At 33.1% G+C, this 23,937-nt stretch overlaps 3 protein-coding genes and 1 long non-coding RNA gene across 5 annotated transcripts; 2 read left to right on the top strand and 2 right to left on the bottom strand.

Annotated features, from left to right (window-relative positions):
* Positions 1 to 1,365: 1,365 nt before the first annotated feature.
* LOC128184409 (E3 ubiquitin-protein ligase XIAP-like) lies at positions 1,366 to 12,371 on the bottom strand. 2 transcript variants are annotated; one of them, XM_052853863.1, is made up of 4 exons: positions 12,219 to 12,321; positions 9,734 to 9,777; positions 6,841 to 7,420; positions 1,366 to 4,486 (listed from the first exon to the last, which is right to left on the bottom strand). In XM_052853863.1, exons 3-4 carry the CDS (start codon positions 7,334 to 7,336, stop codon positions 4,365 to 4,367), a joined length of 618 nt encoding a protein of 205 aa, XP_052709823.1. In that variant the 5' UTR covers positions 7,337 to 7,420; positions 9,734 to 9,777; positions 12,219 to 12,321; the 3' UTR covers positions 1,366 to 4,364. The 2 variants fall into 2 exon arrangements, with proteins under 2 accessions (XP_052709823.1, XP_052709822.1); XM_052853862.1 differs by lacking the exon at positions 9,734 to 9,777 and having other exon boundaries at positions 12,219 to 12,371.
* A 2,339-nt stretch (positions 12,372 to 14,710) lies between these two features.
* On the top strand, positions 14,711 to 17,668 carry LOC128184512 (uncharacterized). Its single transcript, XM_052854033.1, has 3 exons — positions 14,711 to 14,839; positions 15,629 to 15,998; positions 17,066 to 17,668. The coding sequence occupies exons 1-3, from the start codon at positions 14,764 to 14,766 to the stop codon at positions 17,520 to 17,522; spliced, it is 903 nt and encodes a 300-aa protein (XP_052709993.1). The 5' UTR covers positions 14,711 to 14,763; the 3' UTR covers positions 17,523 to 17,668.
* A 1,271-nt stretch (positions 17,669 to 18,939) lies between these two features.
* Positions 18,940 to 19,976, top strand: LOC128184515 (uncharacterized). The gene is made up of 2 exons (XR_008243746.1): positions 18,940 to 19,079; positions 19,599 to 19,976. It is a non-coding gene; the product is annotated as an uncharacterized LOC128184515 (long non-coding RNA).
* A 1,320-nt stretch (positions 19,977 to 21,296) lies between these two features.
* On the bottom strand, positions 21,297 to 23,750 carry LOC128184514 (perlucin-like protein). Its single transcript, XM_052854035.1, has 5 exons — positions 23,615 to 23,750; positions 23,340 to 23,440; positions 21,984 to 22,074; positions 21,539 to 21,791; positions 21,297 to 21,393 (listed from the first exon to the last, which is right to left on the bottom strand). Exons 1-5 carry the CDS (start codon positions 23,652 to 23,654, stop codon positions 21,360 to 21,362), a joined length of 519 nt encoding a protein of 172 aa, XP_052709995.1. The 5' UTR covers positions 23,655 to 23,750; the 3' UTR covers positions 21,297 to 21,359.
* Between the last annotated feature and the right edge of the window lie 187 nt (positions 23,751 to 23,937).

The raw sequence follows: 23,937 nt of genomic DNA, 5'->3' as shown, positions 1-23,937 counted from the left end.
GCTAGAGAAAATCGTCTTCATGCTGTTCATCAGTTTGATTGCTTAAATCACTGAAGCACTGGAATAAGCCAGTTTTGTGTTGATAATTGATGGATAACAAATATCTTGAATTAATTTAAAAACAATTATGTTCATGTTAGATTTTCAGACAATGTCCAATGCACAGAAAAAATCGCTTTAAGAGATATTACATTAAAGTTTTAAAATTCATAGAATATACAACAAATGAGTTTTATAACTATTATGTAACATATATAAATCTGCACTCTGTATGGGGGGGGGGGGGGGGGGGGGGGCTATGAAAATAAATACCAAAGCATCGCAGTAAAAATGTGTTTTTTAAACAATAAAATACTTTAGGCCTATTTGAAATTGGTGATTCATAAGGGTATGAAAGAAGTGACGTTGCAGAAAAAAAATACGGAACCCGCATTGGTTCGTGATTGTTGCATGTATGTCGATGAAAGTTTCAATAAACTTAATATAACTAAATCTTGCAGACTTCAGCCCTGTCAGTTTAATTCTAAAAAAAATCGTTTTTTTCTTCAAAGATAGGTAAGAAAATGGTCGATGGATGGAAGTAAAAAAGGTTATATATTTTTTTATTTTGTTTTAATCGTTTCACAGTTCCTATATAACCACGACGTGTAGGATTGATCTGTAACGGCCAAAATAGTCTTATACTAATATCTGATAGTCACCAAAAATACCATAGCCTGTACCAAGTTATCGTTTCCGTCCCTTTTTGATATTGTTTCCATTACCATACGGCGGGTGTTTGATGTGTGATCTCAAGCTCAATGCATTAAACAACAACATGCGTAAAATATAAAGAGCTTCGCTTAGTATGGTTCATTCAGTATATATGTGTAGCTTGTGGTTGGTCTGTCATATGTAATTTAATATTCAGACTGATTCTGAGATAATGTATAATTTTTTGCTTCCTTAAATCGTTGTTCAACTGGAGGTTGGACCTATATATATAATCCAGTTCCTATATATGTACTTTTTACCATTTTATTGTTATAACAATACATGTACATGTATGATACCATCCCTCCACATCAAAAATTACAATTTTTAGTTGCGTTAAACTGTTTAAAGAACGTTTAAAGAGATGTACATTATTTGGAGAGAAAGGCGCTCGCGATTGTTCATGTAAACGATCTGTGCAGTAAATAATGTCAAATCGCGCTGTATATCATCTCATACATTGCTTTTTTCTTCATTTTCTAATACAACACTTCATCATTCCAATCATCAGCTCTATGTATATATAAATATTTTTTTTATTTTAAAAGGTTTTCAAGGTTTAAAAGAGTAATTAAAAACCTGGGGTGTTTCTTATTTCATCAAATTACAAGAGAAAATTGTCATGAATTTATTGATAAAAAAACAAAACAATGCAAGACCATAAAAATATAAATTATAAACATATATAATAAGCTAATGAAAATATTTATACATTCATAAGAAATATAAATTAATTAAGAAATTCTAAAACTTAGAAATAGCCAGGCAGTTACAAAAAAAAATCAAATTTTTTGAAAATTTACCATTAAGTTAATAATGTTCTGAGGCACTCTATAAACTGCATAAAGAAAGGGTCTAATAAGAAATGGGCGATTAATTCATAATTACAATGTTTGACAAAAAATTTCATATTTTTTTTCACTATACAACTTAGCATATATTTTCCGTATCTATCTATAATATAGCCATTTCTCTGAACATTTTTTTTCTTGTGAAATTAAAGAAAATATACATGAAATTTTCATACGGTTAGCATTTGGTATGTTCTTGATTTGTGTATAAATACTTGAACAATTTCTCCCCCCCCCCCCCCCATCCCACACACACACACTTCCTCCCTTTACTTTTGTAATAGTTTCATGTATCAGGATATTTCAAAAAAAACACCATATCTTACCATAAAAAGATTCCTATGTAAACAACAACAACATATTAAAACTCGAGTAATGTGTAAACATTTACATATATACAACGTACACATCAAACTGATTATGAAACAATTCTATAATTCGTTTAATGTACAAGTATATATAATGGAAAGAAAAACAATTCCCCGGCAGACTGATGAATGCTCATTATTAAACGGTTATAAGAATACACTCGGAATACATCAAATTTAAGATTTTAATTTAACTTGACTTGATTTATTTATGTTATTGTTTCTTTCAATTTGATGCGTATCCACGTACCTTCACAAAATTGCGTAATCAGATAATATTACCCCCCTCTCTTGATTACTGTCCAGAGTTCATAGCTCAGAGTAAAAACAAGAGAGTAATATGAGATACACAGCTCTGTATGTACACGGTAAATAATTAGTAAATATAATATAATTAACTGTTTATCACTTTTTATGGAACAAATCTTTCTTTACGCGTGATTTCGCAAATTCAGCTTTACTACCAGTAAACAGAAAATTCTCAATTTGAATTTTTTAAGTAAAACAGGTCACTTATCCTTAAAAAATTAGCATAACTGTTACGCGAAAAAAAGATCTGGCGGAATAAAAAGTAATTTACACTTTAACAGGTTATTTAAGGTAGCTCCATACTCGTAAAATTCTCTGAGGAAAGTTGAAAAACCGAACTGATTTCGACTTAATAGACTTAAATGTCATCAATTGTTAGAAAAAATATACATGTCATCACACTTTTTGAGATGCCAGATAAACACAAACTAAAGCATATTTAAGCATTAGAAAAATGTATTTTTTTTCTGTTAAAAGTAAAATCTTGTAGGTAGAAATTTGTTTTTCTTGTTTAATTTTAATGTCAACTTTATCAGAAAACTAAAATTACAAAAATATTTTAAAATTAATCGTTGGAATAAGAAAAACTATAGCATTTAGACATACAACTGAGAGAAAAGTCAGAAAAAGAGTTATTTCCCCTTTGCATAGATAAAATATATAAAAATTTGGAAATTAAGTATAAAATTAAGTGCGAAAATATCTTTAACCTACCAATAATTCTAATTACATCCATGTGATTATATTCACATAAAATAAATAAAACTATCTTGCACAATTTTTAAAGAATTCAAAGTTTTACAAAAAAGTGTGACGTCACAGAACACTGGATCTACTTTAAATGAACATTTAGGTATGTTATGAAAATTATTATAAATAATTAAAATTCATTAAATTTACTTACCTTTCACGATTCCTTTCTTAATTAAGACAACTATAACATGATTGGTTGTCATTGTTATACATGCAGACATAATTTGATAACTTGATGGATTTTGACCGATTTGTCTTGAATTGACAAAATCATAAAACAGTCCAAGACTACAGCTTTAATTCTAATCATTTATCAGTGGCTTATTATTAACCATGTATTGACAATTGAAATTTGATCTCATTCTAAATTCTTTCTATCATGGAAGTATGTAAAGCCAATTTGCTATATCACATGTTCCAAACTATATCTTTTTCTAATATCTTCAAAACTTGCATGAAATAATTATCATCAAACTAATGATACATGCTAAATGTGTACTATTACATAAAATTCAGATCTTTTAGTAAACATTCTTTATACAGAGACAATGTGCACTATTGCTTTGGATCTTTAAACATGCAACATTCTTCAAATGTGTTCATAATTTACACAGTGATTAATTAATTGAATGGGATTTCAACCCCTCAGTGGTTTGTTCCAATCCCATTGTGGGACATTGTGACTAACTCACAGTTGAAGAAGGTGTGAAAAAAGTTTAGGAAATATATGCATCCTAGAATTTTCTATTGAACAGTAAAAACTGTTGTGGGTTCAATTTGTTAGCTTTCAAATATATCACAAACAATATTGATATCTTGACAAAGCAATTATCAAACATTACACAAGACAAAACAAATACTAGTGACAGATAACAAACATTAACAACAAAACAATTTTCAACAATTTTGACAAAAAAAAAATAACAATTTGAAAAGAGAAAATGACAGTAAAAACTTTCTTTATTGTGATTCAAATAACACAATTCTGAGTTTTGATGGATTACAGGTTTTTTTTTCCCCTGTAAATTGTAACAGTTTTGTATTAGCAGGGTTAGCTACCAAATTGTCATGTGTCATCGGAATGTCATTCTGTAAGTCATAATTTGTTTGTCTGTCTGTCAACCTGTCCATAAATAAGAATATAAGAAAAACATTAAAATGGAAACTTGTATAAAAAGCACCAAAAAAGTCAAATGAAAACGAGAGACACTCTATTCAAAAGTTTATACACCGCAACTGAGTTTACAATCTTTTGTATAAACAGCAAGTAAGACAAATCTGGATTTTTAGAAAAAAAAAATATTCAAGAGTTGTCTATCCTTGCACATTTCTAATGCGCTGCCAGTTTGCAATCAGGAAAGTTGACGTCATGCTCATGTTTGGGTTCATCTCCAGGCTCCCACTCCTCTAGTAGATTCCCACAACACCAGCACTGTGTCGTGTCATTCTTACCTAATCAAAATATTATAAACAGCAACCTTTAATTACATGTAACATCTTATTTTGTATTGTGAGGAAAAAATGTATAAACCAAATTTTATCTGACGATCAATGCCAGTTTAAGGCTTATGAATTTAGCAAGAATTGTAAGATCATTAGACTTCAGAGATGTTTAATTAGTAAAGGAACTGTTTACACATTAATTATAAGGGACTGAACATTTAAAAGTATCTATCTACATGATCTATATAATGGTTTTTGTTTCCTCTCCGACTGTCACATTTTCATTGGTTTAAATATAACATGTGACTGCCTGATATATTTCTGTGAATGGTTGGTGAAAATATATATTCAGAAATATGGCCTACTTTTTGCATACTTATCTCAACTTTTGTCATTAATAAATACAGCAACCAAGTTCGCTTTAAGACCTTTTTATTTAGAGTAGTTGCCTTTTAAAAATGACTTTTAAAATTGGAGTACTTGTCTTTTGAAAAGATGTCACTTAGTTGGGTCTGGAGCCGAATAAATCATCAAAGTTTTCTCGAACCAAGGCGGGGAAGAGAAAACTTTTAAAATTAATTAGGCAACAAAAATTTGGAAGAGAACATGAACAAGGTTGGAACAAAGATTTTCAAATGCTTACTAAAAGGTGAAAGGTAAAAATGAGAATTTTAAAAAGTTTGACTGGGTAAAATTAGATGAGATGTAATTAAGGCCTAGTCACTTTTACATGAATTTGCATATACATTGTACAATGTATCATCACTTCATGTGAATAAATGTCTCTCTTGATAATCCTTACAAAAATATTAAACACTTAATATTATGTTTGTGACTGACAGACGACAATAATATCTTGGGTTGATCAATCTCATAGATGCTCTGCTTTGCCCTGCCATCTATGAAATTGATCAACCCAATATATTTCCATAGTCAGTCACTAACAAACCTAACAAGTACATGTAAAAATATTTGTCCTGATTTTATTATAGACTTGCATACATGTATAACAGTTAATGTAGCTAACTTTTACACAAGGAAGGAACTAAAATACAAGGAAATCTTGATTAAAAGGAAGCTATGTCTTAATCCATCCTTATCATAAAGAACTGAACATTTTCTACCAAAATTCCTTCAACAAAAGTTTTGCAATTTACCTCATGATAAAGCTTTATGGAAATAAATATTTATAAAAGCTAGGGTTCTTAAAAAATACATTTGGAGAAGGCAAAAGGTGACTAGTATGTATATTTCGAGAGGCCCGATACTGAATATATTTCCCTACACCCCTCTAGTGTCTTGATATCAATAAATTCATTCATGGCATCACATAGGAAGTCATTCAAACATGCATGTTAATGGCAATCTGATATTATAAATGAAAATTGCACAGAAACCATTGGAATCAATGATTTTTGGGAGTTGATTAACTTGATTTTAATCAACTCTCCTACGCAGCTACTCTGGCAAATTGGAAGTGAAACAGTGTTTGGATCCAAGCACAAATCATCACCGCTGACAACACCTAGTACTTGCAGATAATCGATAATATCAATGCAATGTATTGAGAGGCATTGTTTTTTAAAGAAAACTTATTTATAATAAAATAATCAGATTTTAAAAGATACAAACAATTCAGATATGTTTTGATTCAGAAGTAGTATGTATTCCTATGTATACACCCTAGTTAAATAGTTTGCTGTCACTGATTACAAAAGCACCATTTCCAGTGTTTGGAATCAAGGGCAGACTTTATATCCAAATTAAAGATAGAACCAGTACTTGTGTAGACTTGACTTCTTATTTGTTTGTTAAAAAATTGCTATAATACAATTTTCAAGACTGATATATTTCAATTACTTAATATAGTCATAATACATCATTGAGTTTGAACACTAAATATTACACAACCTCGTTTAAATAGGTCCTAGGATTTTCAAGTTATAGCTTGGAATTCTAGTATGAAAAGCCAGGGAATTTATATTAGAAATAAATGCGCATAGCTATTCATTAACAGCTTAGAAACCGATAAATTAAACATCCATGCTTTGAGAAAGTCAAATTGTTTAGAATCATGAACATAACAGTGCTTTTAATCATGTTTGTAAGAATATAACAGTCAATTCATGAGCCTATGATGAATGTACGTGTGTGCCATGATTATTGTAATATCAAAAATATAACCCCTTTACCTTTTTAAAATGTTCACACACAGAAGAACTTTTCAGTTCTTCTGTAAATTTACATGTACCATACGTTAAATAAGGAAATTTGCTTGCAACTACAAATATCTATACATCAAGTTCATGTATGTAAATGTATTAAACATTTAGGCCTATAATCATGATAATGCTGCTACTTACCAGTGTAGAACAGACCTGCCTTAGCTATGGCCTCTGGACTGGGTTTTTCGTCTTTAGTGTATTTCCAGTCACGGAAGGAATTCAACCGTAAAGTGAGCTCTTTCATCTGTGGGAGCCTTCCAATATCAGCCTTTAGCGAGTTGCTGATGAGGTCGGCTCGTGATAAACCTCCGTTCATCATTGATCCGAAGTTTTTGCGGTCCAGTTGGTAGATATGCATACAGTCTCTAGAAAACCGACGATGTTCCGACATGATGTCATCTTCCTTTGTCCAGTTGTTTACTATGATCCCACAAAATACACATTGGACCTTATCATCTTTCCCATCTCCAATGTAATGAAATCCATTTTGTGCTAGATCTTCTTTGCTTTTTACTGCATTTTTGGGATAATTCTTGAACGTATTCAATCTCTTTTTGAGGTCCACTTGGAGGGGCTTGAATCGCTCTAGAGGGGATGTGGGAATGATGTCATAGTTTGATCTATCTGCTTCCATAATGCACTCTTTTCTATTTCTTATTGCTCTGTATTGGTAGGTCCTATAAATTTGTTTAAATATCTGTTGCAAAATCCATGGAACCTGTAAATCATTATAGAAATTTGAGTAAGACTCAGCATTTTAAAGGTATACTATAAGAGATTAATTTCAATGAAAATGGCTTAGCCCCCCCCCCCCCCCCCCCCCACACACACACACTTCCACTTTTTCTTTTGCAAGGTTATACATAACCATAACCTAAGAACTTTTTTTTTTTTGCTTGTTTAGAGATTTTTGATAAATCTATTCCCCCTGACTTTCAATTTGCTTCAGATACCACTGAAAAGAGAACTTTGTCCTTATTTAACAATTTTGGAGTACCAACACAGTATGGGGTGAGGTTTAGACATAGTCAATTTGTCTAACCAGCCAGAAAATACCCCGCCCCAACAAGGGCCCCAAATGTATTGTAGACACTCATTGCCTTTGGTGGGGTTTGAATGTCTTATGGCATACAAATTCAGCACTCTGTAACCGATGACAAGCTAAAGGCTAACCAGCAAGCCAGATTTTATAGGAATTCCGTAACATGTACTTGATTTTACCACACATGTTCAAGAAGAAAATAGTAGAGTTGATAATAACAATGGAAGTAAAAATAAAATTATAATCAATTACAGACTCATTTATACAAAAACACATACATTTAGATTGTGAACCTATCGTTTCTTAATTAAAGTGCCCAGTACACCAACTGATGTTTATCAATTATACTAATTTAGAAAGATTTTGTTAGGAGTATATTCAAAATTTACATGCCCGATGTGTTATGATTAAAAAATTTAAAATATCGGACAAGCAATATTTGAACAATATTAATTATGAATTAATTGACATTTACCTGCAAGATTACATGTACCATAAACTGGTTAAAGATTATCCTTAAATTATCCATGTTATCCGAGCATGAGTTTATATATTGCTCATGAATACATGTATCAATAAATGAAAATTATCATTAAAAACTAATTGTCTTTAGTACTTCCCCACAATTATGAAACTTCCCAATGAAGCACAAGGAAAATGAAAATACATTTATATTGGATTCAATACAAATGAAATGACTTCCCCGACTATATCGTAAAACATTATAAATTCCATTTCCCAAATCATACCAGGCATGTAACATCGTTTTTGAAAGTGGGGGGTGGGGTGTGGGTGGGGGCAGACTCATCCAAAAAATCTTATTATGAAGACAACAACAAAAAACACCCACAAAAAACCCACTTCCTACCCGAAGCTAAAGAAATCCTAATCTGTGGGTAGGTGGGTTGGTTTGGGGGGGGGGGGGGGAAGAGGGGGGAGTAGCATAGTACATGTACCTTTAACTTCACTCTTGATTTCTCATGTTCCTTATTTTCATTTCAATTTTTATGTTCTCTCTCAAAACGGATTTTTTTTGGGGGGGAGGGGTGCAACTCCCTGATAATTAATTTTTTATGTGTAAATTTTAGAAAAAAGTTTGCTGCAAGAAAAAGGTGGGGTGGGGGTGGCAGGGTCTCTCTTCTTGATAAACCCAGAGAATTATACTCTATACTAGGTCCCTATATTTACTAAAGACCCTAACACTAAAAGTATTAAATTATAATCTTTCTAATTATGCCAACATTTCATTGATTAGTAAAACTTCATGACTTACTGAATATTTCATTCAATCTTCTTAAAATTCAATAGAATGATTGCATGAATTTGTTTTGTAATCAATTAAAACTACATCATTTATTAGTGCAGTCCCAAAACAAAAATAATGAGTCCCTCTCAATTCATTTTTCCTACAAAGCTCCAGTGGCAAATACACTCATAAAAACTTCTCAAATCAACAAGACCTTGGAAGAAATATTACAGACATTTTTCTAAGCACTGTTACATGTAATACACACAATATAATAAAGAATTAAAGAATTTATACACGTATGTTTCATCATGTGCCTGAAACATTCTATGGGAAGGGTTTATAAAATTAATTACTTCTCATTCGGCTCATATAAATTTTAATACGTATCATTAAATTCCATGTACATGTAGTACTACAGTGAAATATAGAATAAACACAGAACCATTTTAACAAGAGCATGGACTTTGGGTAGTTGTGTCAAACAGCAATGTGACATATAGGCCTGTCTATTTCATTGTCAGCCACAGCCCTCTGATATCAACAAGAATTGTTCGGCTTTTGAGCAAAGACTACGGTGCATGTTTCGCTTGAATCAGCGTAATTTTTAACTTGCTTTGACGCAAGAAATAGATAGCTACGTCCTACTGAAAGTCCAAGGTCTTGTTAAAAATTGTTCGATTTCATTTGCATTTCAATCAACATTTTATGGCTCAAAAAAAGAAAAAATCCATATATTTTACCTTAAAATTGGGTATTCTCCTATATTTTTATATAGCGCTCTTCTTTGAAAAGAGATCAATACAGTCTAAAAATGGTGAATACCATCGAGACCTCATTATTATTAAAAGACTTTGATTGTATAGTAGGTGTATGATATGTTTAATTAATTATTTTTAATACTGTTTTATTATTAATTGCTACATGTAATAAAGTCGTTCCTTTTATAATACAATTTAATGTAAGATAAGTATCATTAGTTTGAAATTAAAATACAAATTGATTTTATTTCACATATACAGTAAAACTCGTTTAGTACGAACACGGATATGGCGAATTCTCGGATATAGCGAAGTCTTTTTGAGTCCCTGGTAAAATTCTTAACAAATCTTTGCAAATTTTTATGGCTATTACGAATTCGGATATAACGAATTTACGGATAAAGCGAACTGATTTTGAGTCCCGTAGAGGTGAATTATAACGAAATTTTACACGTTTAAAACGAATGTCTTTACTGTTTAAAAATGTTTGCACTACCCTTTAACATAATTGTTTGAATGAACTTATTTTCATATATATTAACATTTTCCTGTGTCTTTGCCTGTGATAACACTACGTATCGATTTTGAACTTTAGAACGCATAAAGCCAAATTGAGGCGCCCGCGAGCTATGCTTATTTATATTTAAACATTTAATCATAAGATGGTTTAAAATTATATAAATATAAGTAATAAGGAATCATTTTTTGAATATTATGAGGTGATAACTTCGGTCGGGACGTGATCAAATCTATCATAAAGCCCTTTGGGCTTTATTGGATTTGATCACGCCCCGACCAAAATCATCACCTCATAATGCTCAAAGAATGATTCCTTATTCCTTATATAATTTTTTCGATTTACAATTCAATTATTAAAGGTGTCAAAGCAATGTATTTTTATTCTAAGCCTCAATTAGCAAAAATAATAGTCTGGTCTACGAATACTATTACTTATTAGGTTAGTTACTGGCTCACTACGGAAATATATTGGGTTGATCAATCTCATAGATGGCGAGGCGAAGCCGAGCCGTCTATGAGATTGATCAACCCAATATATTTCCGTAGTGAGTCAGTAACTAACCTACTAAGTGTTTTGTTTTCCCGAGGACTATCAAGCGACATATTCATTCACAAATAGCGGTGATCTACGCAAAGCCATGTACAAGATGCCTTACATCTTGTCCAGTAAACTCATTTAAACTCTTAAAAATTATCAATACCACCTTTCAAATACGCTTAAAAAATCTTCGCTTCACCCATATTACTTACAATGTTTTGTGGCTATTCAATTTTAAACCTCTGCAGAGATTTGAGCAAATTTCGACGCTGCCATTTTGCTCTGCTCCAGACATAACAATGTGACGTCAATATTCAAAGGGCAACTACTCTAATTTAGAAATAATTCCATAGGGCAAATACTCTAAATATTTTAACGACTTGCTGAACACGATTTCTGTGTTAAATAATATGATATATCGAGATGAGTAGGTGAGGCGGCGGCCAATGACGGCCATATTGCCTAATATAAATCCTCAAAGAACCTACATAGAGATATATGAGGCAATCACGTGCTATGTTTAATCCAATGAAAGTGTGACATTTCAGTCCAAGGGAAAACAAATGTATATAGTGAATTCGCTATAGTTATTATTATGAATTCGTTATACGGATATAGCGAATTACGGATATAACGAAGTAAATCCATCGGTCCCTAGGACTTCGCTATAACCGAGTTTTACTGTACATGTATTATATAGTATATACTGGTAATCAAACTCATCATTGCATATTCCAAATGATAAGTAGCAGTTGTTTTAGTGGACCCATGTCCTCATGCAGTGCCCTATGTTATCATGAATCAATTATTTTAGTTATTCATTCTTATTAAATGAAGAGATTCAGTCAATGAGTTTACATAATTTTGAAAAAAAAATTTTGCAATCTTTAATATATTTAAGTAGGGAGTTTAAGTTGATGGAATTATCGTTCTTTGACTTTACTGATTATTATTCAACTCAAGTTTAAAGCTTCATTTCTTTGTTTTTTTGTAATAAGGCATTCTACTGAAAGATATAAATGTACAGTCTGATAAATAATAACACTAATGCATTGACAATTTCAATTCTAAAGATTTTATCGTTATTTAGGTAACGTTATAATTTTAAATGTCATATCAGCAATTCATGTCATTTCGGTATTTTGATGTACCGGGTGCTTAATCTACAAATCTATCATACAATGTACATGTATGTCAATCAAAAGTCACGAGGAGTACAAAGTACACATCTATAGATAATGAATAGGCATGTTTTTGTGACAGAAAGGCTAAACCAGATTATTTTTTTTAATTAAGGCGGTGGTGTGTCAAAACGAAACAAGAAAACTATTCTCATACATGTAGTTAACATTGACTATACTTGGAATATTATTTTAATCAAGTAATACATAATAATTCAAAGATACTTACATTATCCTAAGTAATCAGACAGACAAAACAAACCATCCTCACACAAAGACGACACAGTCGGGAAGGGAAGGACATTGCGTAAACAAACTAAAAATAGATCCAGGTAATCCCGAACCCGATCTGTATAAATAGAAGGTATTTATGGAATTCGTACTCTAAAGAAATCGTACCCCGGCCTCATATGGGCGCGGTGGCATTTCTCTTGGCGAGCTCTTTAAGCATTTTATACTTATATTAAATTTATCAACTTTGCAAGCCAGGTGTTGTGGAATAAATCATTGATAAAGAAAGATATGGTAAAGGCATAAAAAATCAGTAATGTTTTAGATTATCATTTAAAACAATTTTAAAGGGGATGGGGGGGGGGGGGGGGGGGGGGTTCCGGACCTCCTTAATGACACCCCCCCCTTTACTGCCTTAAGATCCGGGCAAGTATAACAATTATACTAAATAATATACTAACGTGTATGTACTATGTAGTGTACATTAGACAGTAATTATAAAGACATAGTGCAAGGGTTGGGTCTTACAAAGAGGGAAATTGTAGATCTAGGACATGGTCACACATTTATATACTTATTATCATATATCTAAAATATACAGCTAGTCTCCCAGTTTTATATTGAGTACCTCAGGTCTTCATATGGACCTATACATGTAACTCTGTTTGTAAAAATGTTTGTTGTACAAAGTACATTCATGTATATATATAAAACGTATGCGCCACTAAGGGGTTTAAATAAATAAAATGTGTTGAAATTTACATGTAATTAATTTTTTAATTTACATGTACAATGTAGTTTAAAAGAAAACCATTCATTTATTGCCTATAAAAGTCAAAGTCAGGCGTAATTGCATGCACAGAAACACGAGAAATGAAACCCTTTCACAAATCACAGTACAACTCAGATTTCCTGAGACATCCATGATAAACAAACATGTGTACACTACACAACGGTTGAACCAGGAAGGATTAATATATTGATTAACACACACACAAGCGACCTATAAATACGTATTTAGATTTTTATAGTAGAGTGAACATATATTTTGTTATGAAAAACAATGTACAACGTCAGATGTCAGTCGATCAGCTTAATTAATATTTATTCCATTAAATAATTCCTTCCATAAAAAAATGTTTACAACTTGAACTTTTCTTAAAATATATATGTTTGTTATTCCAAACAAAATGACAAAAAATCACATGCAAATGACTCAGAAAGTCTGTACGAAAAATCAAATTGTTGTTTTTTGCGGATCAGCAAAAGTTTTAGGACCACAGTCGATGTTCGATGCTATAAATGTCATCTTCCTCTGCCCATGTGTTTATTCCGATCCCACAAAACACACACTGGATTACAATGTATAATTATCATCTTTTACACCCCATATGTAATTAAAACCATTACATGCAGGACCTTCTTTACTTTATGCTGCACGTTTGGGATAATTCATGAAAGTCTCTAATGTCATTTTGAGGTTGTGCTGCCGGTGCTTGAAGCGCTCCCGCAACTTATCCACAACTTATGGTTTAGTTTTTTTTTAAGGTTCTTTGATCGCTTCTGTAGATTCTGTTAATCAATTATAAATGTAGTTAAATTTAATTATTACTAACATAATTAAACTACCTTAGGTTTATATCATACAGAAAGGGCGATTATTGGTTTATTTGCACAGCGCGAAAATCTTTATAACCTGTATAAGTATAAATACATGTACATATAAGTATAAATACTTAAATCGTTGTTATGTACACACCGGGTTCAACTCAAATATATCAGGAAAAGGTTAAAAGTTTTACAATCCATTTTAAGATTTAAAAATGGTAAATGACAATCATTACGGTTTGGACTCTCTAAGCTGCAGGTCTGTTGCACTCGGTCTGAACAAAAAAATGGGATGTACCTGTGTCCATATGAAAAAAAAAATTCAGACCGGGGGCTACAGACCTGAATCTAAGACTTATGACCTTTTGTAAAAGGTTTGTTTTTGAAACCAAATTAAAAAATTTCCCTTAACTGCATTGATTTATTTGGCCTTAAAATGTATTGCACTTTACATTTTTAAAGTGTTGAACTCCATGGTGCTTCTGCCTGTGCAGAAGTAAAACCACAAGCACGAACAAATTGTACACCCGAAAAACCACACAAAATTTAATGAATAAATATAAATTGTACACCCGAAAAAAAAATATTAATATGTGTGTGGCTTCGTAAAAAGAAAGTTCCAATATATACATGTATGCACACCATCTAAAACCAATCATTTTGTTCGTTTTAAAACAAATAACAGCAACTATGTAACGACCATTTTGGAAAAAATGAGCTTATTAGTATATGACCGAGAACGGAGAAATTCAGGGCTTAATAAAGTTAAAATTGTCTTTAAAAAACTCCACAAGTCATGTCTTCCTACAAATTCACTACATGTCTGTTATTTTAAACATATATTATCTATACAAGAATGGATCTCAAGGTTACATTGCGCAGGCCCAGGTTACACTCCGGTAAAGGGATCTTGTTATCTCAGACGAACAACCAACATGGCCGCCGTGTTTCTGTGTCTTCTGCTGAGTTTGACTGCAACGTTGGCAGTGCGACGACAGGCCAATTTAGAAGGTAAAAGGAGCCCCTTAAAATGGAATATAAAAAGCTTGCATAAACTTTTAATTTATTTCTAGCTGTTGTCCGTGGGATTAACTGACCACAGGCAAAAATACACATATATCAAGTATTAAAAAATAAATTGGATATTGTTTTATAAGAAAATTTTGTTTAACTAACTATTGTGTAACTTGTATGATTTATACAGGAAACTATACGTATAAAAATAGGAACTAGTAAAGTATTGAAGATATCGAAATCAAGTGCAACATGAAAGTACTTCAAATTGGTAAAAATGTCAATGGACAGAATTCTGGAATCTTATCATAACCCCCGATTTTTATAGCGTTTTAAATCATTTTCTTCGCAAAATTCATGCATAATCAGACATGAATATGTAACGAGTATTTCGAAAATTTTCTGTTTGTCTTGGTTATCAAACGGCACTCAATAGATCAGAATATTGCCTTAAACGTTGAATATTTGGTTGATCGAGGTACTGTTTGAGTAGTCAGTCAAGATATATACAGTTTATACTCTACAGACCAATATTTATCAGCTAAAAGGGTCACATAAAGAATGTCTCTTTCGTGTAGACACCAGTTAGCAAAATGGTCATTTGCATGACAAATGTACTTGAACAATAAATCAAGTACCAATTTCCTAGAACGGTATTGAAGGCTCTGTCCCACTATTTTCTAAACTGGCCGTCTGATTGAATATCTTAATTGGGAAATAAAACTTGACTTATTATATTAATATATTTAACATGAAACTGATAATTCAAACAATCTCATTTTGCAGTGCCTGCCTTTTCTGCTGGAAAGCTTGTCGCCAATGTCCACGAACCTCAACTCACCGACGCTTCCGGTTTGGCAGCAAGCCAAAAATTCAAAGACGTCATATACACTCACAATGATGGCGCCGGCGGGCCTTACATATACGCCATTAACGCCACGACAGGGGAGGTCATATCTACAATGGATATTGCCATGGCGACCAACCACGACTGGGAGGATATAGCGGTGGGTCCATGTGGCGAGAATAGCTGCATATACATCGCTGACTCCGGCTATAGGAGCGGCTCCTCGGCCAACACCATCTACCGAGTACAGGAACCAGACACACTCAGCCCCAGCCTAACACTGGCCATCGATTCTACGGCAACATACACGTAACTATTTTTTTTTGTTAATAGTTACATGTATCGATCATCAATATTTTATTCAAGTAGGTGTTAAGGGGCATGGTCAAGATTTTGGTCATATTTTATTTTTCTGTTTTAATTATTTACAATGCTTAATGAATGCATTTCTAATCATCAAATGTTTGGGTGCCCGCGGACGATTTTTAAGCAAGATACAAGGCTCACAATTCTTTGTCAAGTAAACAAGGCTCGTGCCCTGTTTTTGTTTACATAGATTCAATATACCAGTCAAAATCTTTTTCAAGATGATTTGTCTATATTCTTATTCATTTTAAGCATAAATGAATAGTTCCTTACCATTAACACACTCATTTTAGGTCTAAAACTGGAATTTTCACTTCAACGTTCTAAATGTAAACACAAGCTTTGTTCACATAGCGAGTAATTGTAAGCTCTGTAACTCGCATATAAATCAACAAATGACACTCAAATTTTGGTTGCTATTTAAAATGCCTTACTGAAGCATTCTAAACTTTAAAATCGAAAGAATAATTTTTGACCAAAATCGTGACCATGCCCCTTTAACGCATTTGATGACGGCGACTGATTTTGAAACGGTGACCCCTGTTTCGAGTTCGGTCTGTCGCTCTCGCGGTGCATGTAACATTGTAACCTTGGGCAAGATACTTTACTCTACTTGTGCACTCTGATTCTCACCACCCAGAGGTTAATATGGATACCTGGTACACGAGACTATCTTAATATAAAAAAAAACCATTAGCACCATAATTTGGCAGCTCTGGTAGTATGTACTCCAGTCAGTTGAGGTTGTTATGAATTGTAGTCGTGCGAGACAATTTACTTTATCAGAAAGACTATAGACCTCTTCCTTTACCTTTGATTTATGATTTTACTAAACAAATGATCACTTCTGCAATTGATATGCATATTTTGAGGGGTCATATACGCAAAAAAGCTTTAAACAATTTAAAACAAGCCTCAGTTACCTTAGCAAAAAAGATTTTTCGAATTTTTTCTATGAATTTAGAAAACAATATTGATAAGTGATTAAAAGGTTTTGGTTTCATATTCAGTTGGTCTGAAGACGAGTCCCAAACGTTAATGGTTGATCCAAACGGAGAGGTTTATCTGATCGGGGTCATCTACAGCGGGCGTGGGATGGTCTCCCACCTCCCTGCTAGCGCCTGGGGATCATCCACCCCCGTCAATATCGAAACGACCCAGTTTCTGCCGATCCACACCCACCACCACGACCCCGTTTCTGGGGACATCTCAAGAGACGGTACTGAACTCCTCATCAAATCCAAGTCCAACATCTTTTACTGGAAAATCGAAAACGGCGACGTCTTGACGTCTCTCACAAAACCCCCTGTGGAAGTACCCTACCATCCCACTGGTCTTGGAGAAGCCATCTGCTGGAGTGCTGACGGTCAGAGCTACTACACCTTACCCGAGGGACACCACCCCGCTCTCTATGTGTACTCTAGACTCGGAGGGGGTCACGGATCATCCAGCGTGATTGGAAAATAAACTGTAGTATTCACATTGAACCGGTAGATAAACAATCTTTGGCAATCGGTACGATTTTATACACAGACAATGGACACGTATTATAAACCCATTTTAGTGTTTATTTTTACCATTACTCTAAAATCTAATAAAAATTGTGAATTCAATTTTAGTTGTCTCATATATACTGTTTAATTACTTTTGATTCTTTAAGTTATACCACGTAATCGTAGAGGCTTTTTTTCACAATACCAAGTGCCTTTTCTATCTTTAGGATCAATACTCTATTATCTAAAACGGCAAGGGGCAAAACACTTTCTAATTTTAATACAAATTGTTTCCGTATTAAAAAAAAACAACATAAAACTATGGTCTGGATGTTTAAATTGGACACGGACAGAATATTTCTAATTACTGTGCAAGTCTTGAAAAATTTTTGCAGCAATTCATTTATCATAAAAGAAGAAAAGTACGAGACGAGTTTAAATTTTTCACTGCGCATTTGAAGGGAATGCAGCGAATTGAATTTTCTCCTAAAAATCAATTTCAATAAATAATTATATACCTTTAAATGATCAATTACCTCAGAGGTCACTGGATATCAGATATGCTCCGAGATAGCATGATCATTAACCTGCACGTGATTTTTGTGTGTTTTCTTGTTTTTTTTTAATACTAGTACATTGAATGCACATAGAGCTTATTGCATACATAGTGTGATTTATTAGATATCTTAAATACATGTATGATAAGGGCTTGTATCGATAATAGCTATGTTTCTTACTGCCATAAACATTTATTTTAATAATCTTTAAAGAAAAAGTAAGTAATCAAAACTCAAATGTGTAAAGTCTCTCTCTACTTCGACTACATTTGGGAAGCTTTTGATAATAGAAACAAAAAATCAATCAATTTAAAAATAAGATCATGGCTAGTGACATATCAGTAACTTACTGCTCTGAGTATACGTATAGGAATAATTTTTTGGGTAAAAGCCCCGACAGGGCATTGAGCAACGTATCGCTGTTTTAAGAAAAAAAGAACCAGTGGTCTTCAAAACCACACACGAGAAGGCATTATGCAATGTGTTAGTGATTGGTAAGGGTGCTTTACATACCCTGGTGATTTATATTTTGTATGTATAGTAGTTTAAGGGCAACAATCAAGGGAGATATCGATACTCTCGTAACTTAAAAGAAGTTTTCCTAATCCCATTCATTTACTAGAAGTTTATTAAATATGTTCAACCTAAGGGCAAGTTGTTTAAGATAAACAAAAATGTAAGAAACAATTTCACCTTCTCCATCATTCAAAAACAGTCAAGCACGAATGACATTAGATTAGAAAATATGTAAATTAATAGATTATTTTTATTAGAAAAATGTCGAACAAAATTATAATTCACGACTTTGAATAATTTGAAATACTAGCTGCAATTGTAAGATAACGATATAGCCGCCAGTATGCCAAGAGAATCGACAGATGGCGCTTTTGTGTCCAATCCCTGTATGAACAATGGCCGCTAAAACAGTCTTTAATTTCGTTGGAATTTTGCTCTTTGTAGGTATACAGGCCCAGGTAAGTATTGTATACGACGTTTTCTCAAATTCTAAAATCAATATTAGTGCTTTGATTGAAATTACAGGTAGTGTAACGATCAATTACTTAATATTATTGAAATGTTTTTTATGGAACAATGCTTTCAATTATTTTCAAAACGTTGTGCTATGATGTACACAATGAAAACAATCATACCAGGTCTTATTTTATGTATAATGAAAGTTTAATCATATTTACAACCTATTTATACCACAAATTAGCTGACCTATAGATGTACGTCATTCGCCGCGTATGATTGACTGGCCTTTATCACTCTTACAATAATATGACCTTGCCCCTTGACAATTGTAACAGTACTGATTTCATGTTATATTAGAAAAACTCCCAAATAATGTAAAAGAATATATAAATATCTATAAAATATTCAAAATAAAAATTTAAACAATTTAAATATTGCAAGTTTTATCATTAATGTTCTCTTTATTCTACAAGAATATTAATAAACGCACATGTAAGTTTAGGACAAATTTATTTCAGGACAATATTCGATGTGATATGAGTGACCGCTATGGTACATGCGATTCAGGGTTTTGCTGCGTTCGAGACCAATTCCTAGCGTCTTACGTTTACTGTAAACGGATACCAACAGAAACCCACCATTGCATCACGGTACAGTCAGAATCGGAGTGCGCATGCGCCAGTGGCCTAAAGTGTAAACCGAACATCAATGTCCCTACTTACACTTCCGTATATGGTACATGCAAAGCAGACGTCGACGAAAATTTCCCTCCTAGTACACTTCCCACCAGTACTCAACACAAACACACGCATGCGCAGCATTAGTCGGCAATGGTTTTGTTTTTAACTATGGAAAAACATTGTTGGTTAATTGGTGATTAAATTGAGATGAGCAAAGTGTTGTCTTGTTCGAAATTAAATAGTGACTTTGTACAACGGCGATTAAAAGTGTTTCAATGTTGAAAGACCGATATGAACTCCGAAGTCAGAGAGGTCATCATCGCCAAACATTTTTACCGATGCTTCAAGCCGATATGACAGTTTTAAATATATCTAAATTGGCGGTGATGCATGTCTACCCTGTGGAATATTAGGTAGAGGGTATACATTTTTGATTATGAGAAAAATATATGTCAGGCGCCTATGGATATAAGTACAAAATGTAAATGCATATTTCAGCTTTTACCCCGTTGCAAAGCAAAACTCCCGTTTTCTGTTTATTAAAACCAGCCGACTAATTATACATTTGCGTTTTTCTGCTCATGTTTATCTTGTATGAAATGACGAATTTTCCCCATTTTAATTTCACAAAATCGACATAATCTGTAATCTGTATAAACACAGTATACAGAATGAAAAACACAACTTATATGTACAGGGAAGCGAAATGTTCTAATAGAGAAACGTATTGTATTTTAAAAAACACGTAACGTGCAAGAAATTGAGACTATAGTATAACATCTATTTAATTTTTAATTTCAAACAAAGCTCTAACTTCAGTTTTGCTATTTTCTCTTTTTCACCTTCGCTGTCCAACCAGCCTTTATCGGAACCGACGATGCTGGTGATGCGAGACAGTTTATACTTACACTATTTTTCTTCTAAAATGAATAATAATATGTCAGTTATGTATAAAATTTCTCGGGGAGTAGTTTATCAATATGATGGGTCTTAAAATTACAAAATGGTCTAAGGGGAACTTTACAAAAGATGCAGTAACTGTAATTTTCTTTTTTTAAGCAATTCCACTATTTGATGCGAGACAATTTATACTTAATATTTTTCTTCTAAAATGAATGATATTATGTTAGTTAGGTATAAAATTTCTCTGGGTGTCGTTTATCTATATGACGGGTCTTAAAAATTACAAAATGGTCGAGAGGAAACTTTACAAAAGATGCAATTACTGTAAATTTCTCATTTTAAGCAATTCCACTATTTTGTATCAAATCGTAAAAATATTAAATCGCGATCACCAGTTTTTTGTGATTATAATAGTTCATATATATGTAATTCAAAACTGTCCGATAAATGAGACTTTCAAAATCCCCGAGGGTTGCTCCTTGCGATTTACGCGGAAATTATTTCCTCGCATTTAAAAAGGAGTCCACGGTAATGATTCCAAGTTAAATTTGAACCCCTTGTCATAATCCTACAGGGTCATTTTTGTCACAACAGCAAACGTGCCTCTTGGCTGTACAACCCAAATCTAAACACTTATTAGTTTTCATCTTTATTTACTGTTCATTCCCTCTCGTTCTCTTTCTGAGCCCAATATTTCTAACCTATCACACCGGCCCCGTCCGCATTTTCTCTGTAAAAATAATGTTTAAAAGAAGAGTAAAACATGCAATTTTCATTTAATTAAAAATAACTATAATCATAGAATAAATATTTTTTAAGTTCATTGTTTGAATCGCTTTACGTTGAAATACACACATAAAAAACTAAAAACTTACGGTTTTTCGCAAATGTAAAAGTGCGATCCTCCCCTTTCCTTGCCGTGGGCCCATGGAACACAATTATCATCCATCCAAAATAGAGTGGTACCCTCAAACTTCATAACGAGGCAGTTTGTGGTCTCGTTTTTAGTTGGATATCCTGACGCCCATTTTGTGTAGGGACCGAGAGCGGTGCCCGTCTCTAACCATCGCCACTGACCCTCGAACACATTGTCCTCTGCCCCAACCCAAAAGCCTGACTCCCTAAACTCTGTAAATGACACGAACTGTTGATATAGATCTATAAATTGCGAAGGATTGCCTTCGTCAATGGTATTCATAATCAAAAGTACAAAAGAAAGATTTACGACATTCACATCATTTAAATCTCTCTCTCTCTCTCTCTCTCTCTCTCTCTCTCTCTCTCTCTCTCTCTCTCTCTCTCTCTCTCTGATGTATATACCGTGAAGAACACTGAGGATCTGTGTTACAAAGTTGTGTTTATCCTCGTTGTCATCTGTCATCAGATAGCCACCTTTACTCCTGCAATCTCTCTGTCATACAAAAAAAAAACCGGAAACAATACTCATCGATATAATTTATACAGGGAAATATGCACCTCATTGTATTTTCGTTGTCAGCGGGCAAATTTAAGACTGGGCAAATTCCAATATTCCGAGCTATTGCTTAAGTACACAAGTATGACTGGGCGATTCGGAATTTAAGACGGGGCGAAATAGTTTCCAGATGTATAACGGCGAAAACAACACGGAGCGAAAATAACCCCATATACAGTAGTCAATATTACAAAATAATATATATTTGTTCAATAAATAAAAAAAATTCACTTTCAAGAAACACTACACGTCTTACACAAATACATGTAATTTTGAGTTAGCTGGAACAGTGCATCTTTTCGTGGACAACATTTTTTGCATGTTGTAAGGCATGTCAAGATCGAGTTTGATTTCGTTTAAATGAGAGATGGAAAGTGAATTTCACGAATCAATTTGTCAATGAAAATTAGAATAAAATCAACAGAAATTTTAATGCATCGAATACGAATTGTGGGAGATTTGTGCTTTGCATTTCATTCGAGTTTTTATATGACAATGATTCCCGAAACGGAGCTGTATAGCTTGACTATGTATCATTACGGTGTTTAGAAAGACGACCAAGCAGAATATGAATGCAAGGCATTAATGAAATAAAAGCCCATGGGTCACATCGATCACCTGAGCAACAAAAGCCATAATGAAATCAGATTTATGGAGTCATATATAAAATATCTTGACAATGTAGTTGAATAAAAATATAAAAAGATATGTTGAACATTGAGCCACTTTTGAGCAGGAAGATGTCAAAGTCATATCTCATGGTAAGTATTACAGTTTTTAAGTTTTCAAGAACATCTTAAACATCTATAAATTTACATCAAACTTTAATTTGAGCCCATAATTATCCACGTTCTAAGCAATTGAGTATCAATGTTATGTCAAGATAGTATGTATTATGACATTTTATTTAGCAAGAATCATTTATTTTTTCTTATGTAAAAATGCCTTCCTAATAAACAAACTCCTCTTCATCCTGTGCACAGTTTGGTTAAGATTGACAGCGACGTTTTGCAGAAAAAGTCGAAAAACAGTTTACAGACGGACAGACGAACAGACAGACAAACGGACGCAGGATTAAAAAATGACCAGAATAGCTCACGTGTTTTTAGCTTAGGTGAGGTATACAGCTGCACGTACTATTAACTTTTAATGTCCTAAGTCCTTTGATTAAGTTTCATTATTTGTGCATGGTCCTGACTTACCGCGGCATCTATCCAGCCTCTACTGGCTCTGCTGAAATGTAAACATTCTCCCTGAAATTCTGACCAGTCTATTGGACAGGCAGCGAAAGCAAAGACGACACCTAGTGTAAAACAGAAACAAGATAGCAAAGTGTCTGTAGTCATTATATCGCCATTAAATAAAACAAAATCGCTTTTTTCTTTGGTATTGCTTTTGCAACTCCTCTCAACTCTGTTAATTGGATCAATTTGCTTTGAGTTAATGGTATATCAAGAAAACATTTCAAGGTACTCACAATAGACTAGTACAAACCCTGTTAGCACTTCAGTCGCCATTGTTGTCACGGTTTTGTTATCAGACGAGGCCTAGGTCTTAATTTGGTCGTCTTATAAGATGCACCTTAAAGTACAGTTACAATAACCCAATTGATAAAGTGCTGCTTTTACCTCTTCCAGAATATTTCCAAAGGAGATAAAAAGGCAGATAAAATCTGCAATCTTGATTTTATAAAATTGTTCATTAAAGAGTTTTTATCTGAACTTTTTATTCGACAATTGATATTTGTTAATGAATTGATGAAAAACCTATTGTATTAATTCAGATATAAATTTGTAAAGA

Source organism: Crassostrea angulata, chromosome 5 (assembly GCF_025612915.1).
Source record: "Crassostrea angulata isolate pt1a10 chromosome 5, ASM2561291v2, whole genome shotgun sequence".
NCBI classification, from domain to species: Eukaryota; Metazoa; Mollusca; class Bivalvia; order Ostreida; family Ostreidae; genus Magallana; species Magallana angulata.
Note: the sequence above shows the minus strand (reverse complement) of the source record. Positions and strands in the feature narration are given on the sequence as shown.

Excerpts from the sequence above, each read along its gene's own strand:
- LOC128184409 (XM_052853862.1), bottom strand. The coding sequence starts at position 7,336 with ATGGAAGCAGATAGATCAAACTATGACATCATTCCCACATCCCCTCTA. Across the intron at positions 4,487-6,840 it reads GGCAGGTCTGTTCTACACTG|GTAAGAATGACACGACACAG; the intron begins GTAAGTAGCAGC and ends TATTTTGATTAG.
- LOC128184512 (XM_052854033.1), top strand. The coding sequence starts at position 14,764 with ATGGCCGCCGTGTTTCTGTGTCTTCTGCTGAGTTTGACTGCAACGTTG. Across the intron at positions 14,840-15,628 it reads ACGACAGGCCAATTTAGAAG|TGCCTGCCTTTTCTGCTGGA; the intron begins GTAAAAGGAGCC and ends CTCATTTTGCAG. Across the intron at positions 15,999-17,065 it reads GATTCTACGGCAACATACAC|TTGGTCTGAAGACGAGTCCC; the intron begins GTAACTATTTTT and ends TTTCATATTCAG.
- LOC128184514 (XM_052854035.1), bottom strand. The coding sequence starts at position 23,654 with ATGGCGACTGAAGTGCTAACAGGGTTTGTACTAGTCTATT. Across the intron at positions 23,441-23,614 it reads AGGGTTTGTACTAGTCTATT|GTGTCGTCTTTGCTTTCGCT; the intron begins GTGAGTACCTTG and ends GTTTTACACTAG. Across the intron at positions 21,394-21,538 it reads TTTTACATTTGCGAAAAACC|AGAAAATGCGGACGGGGCCG; the intron begins GTAAGTTTTTAG and ends TTATTTTTACAG.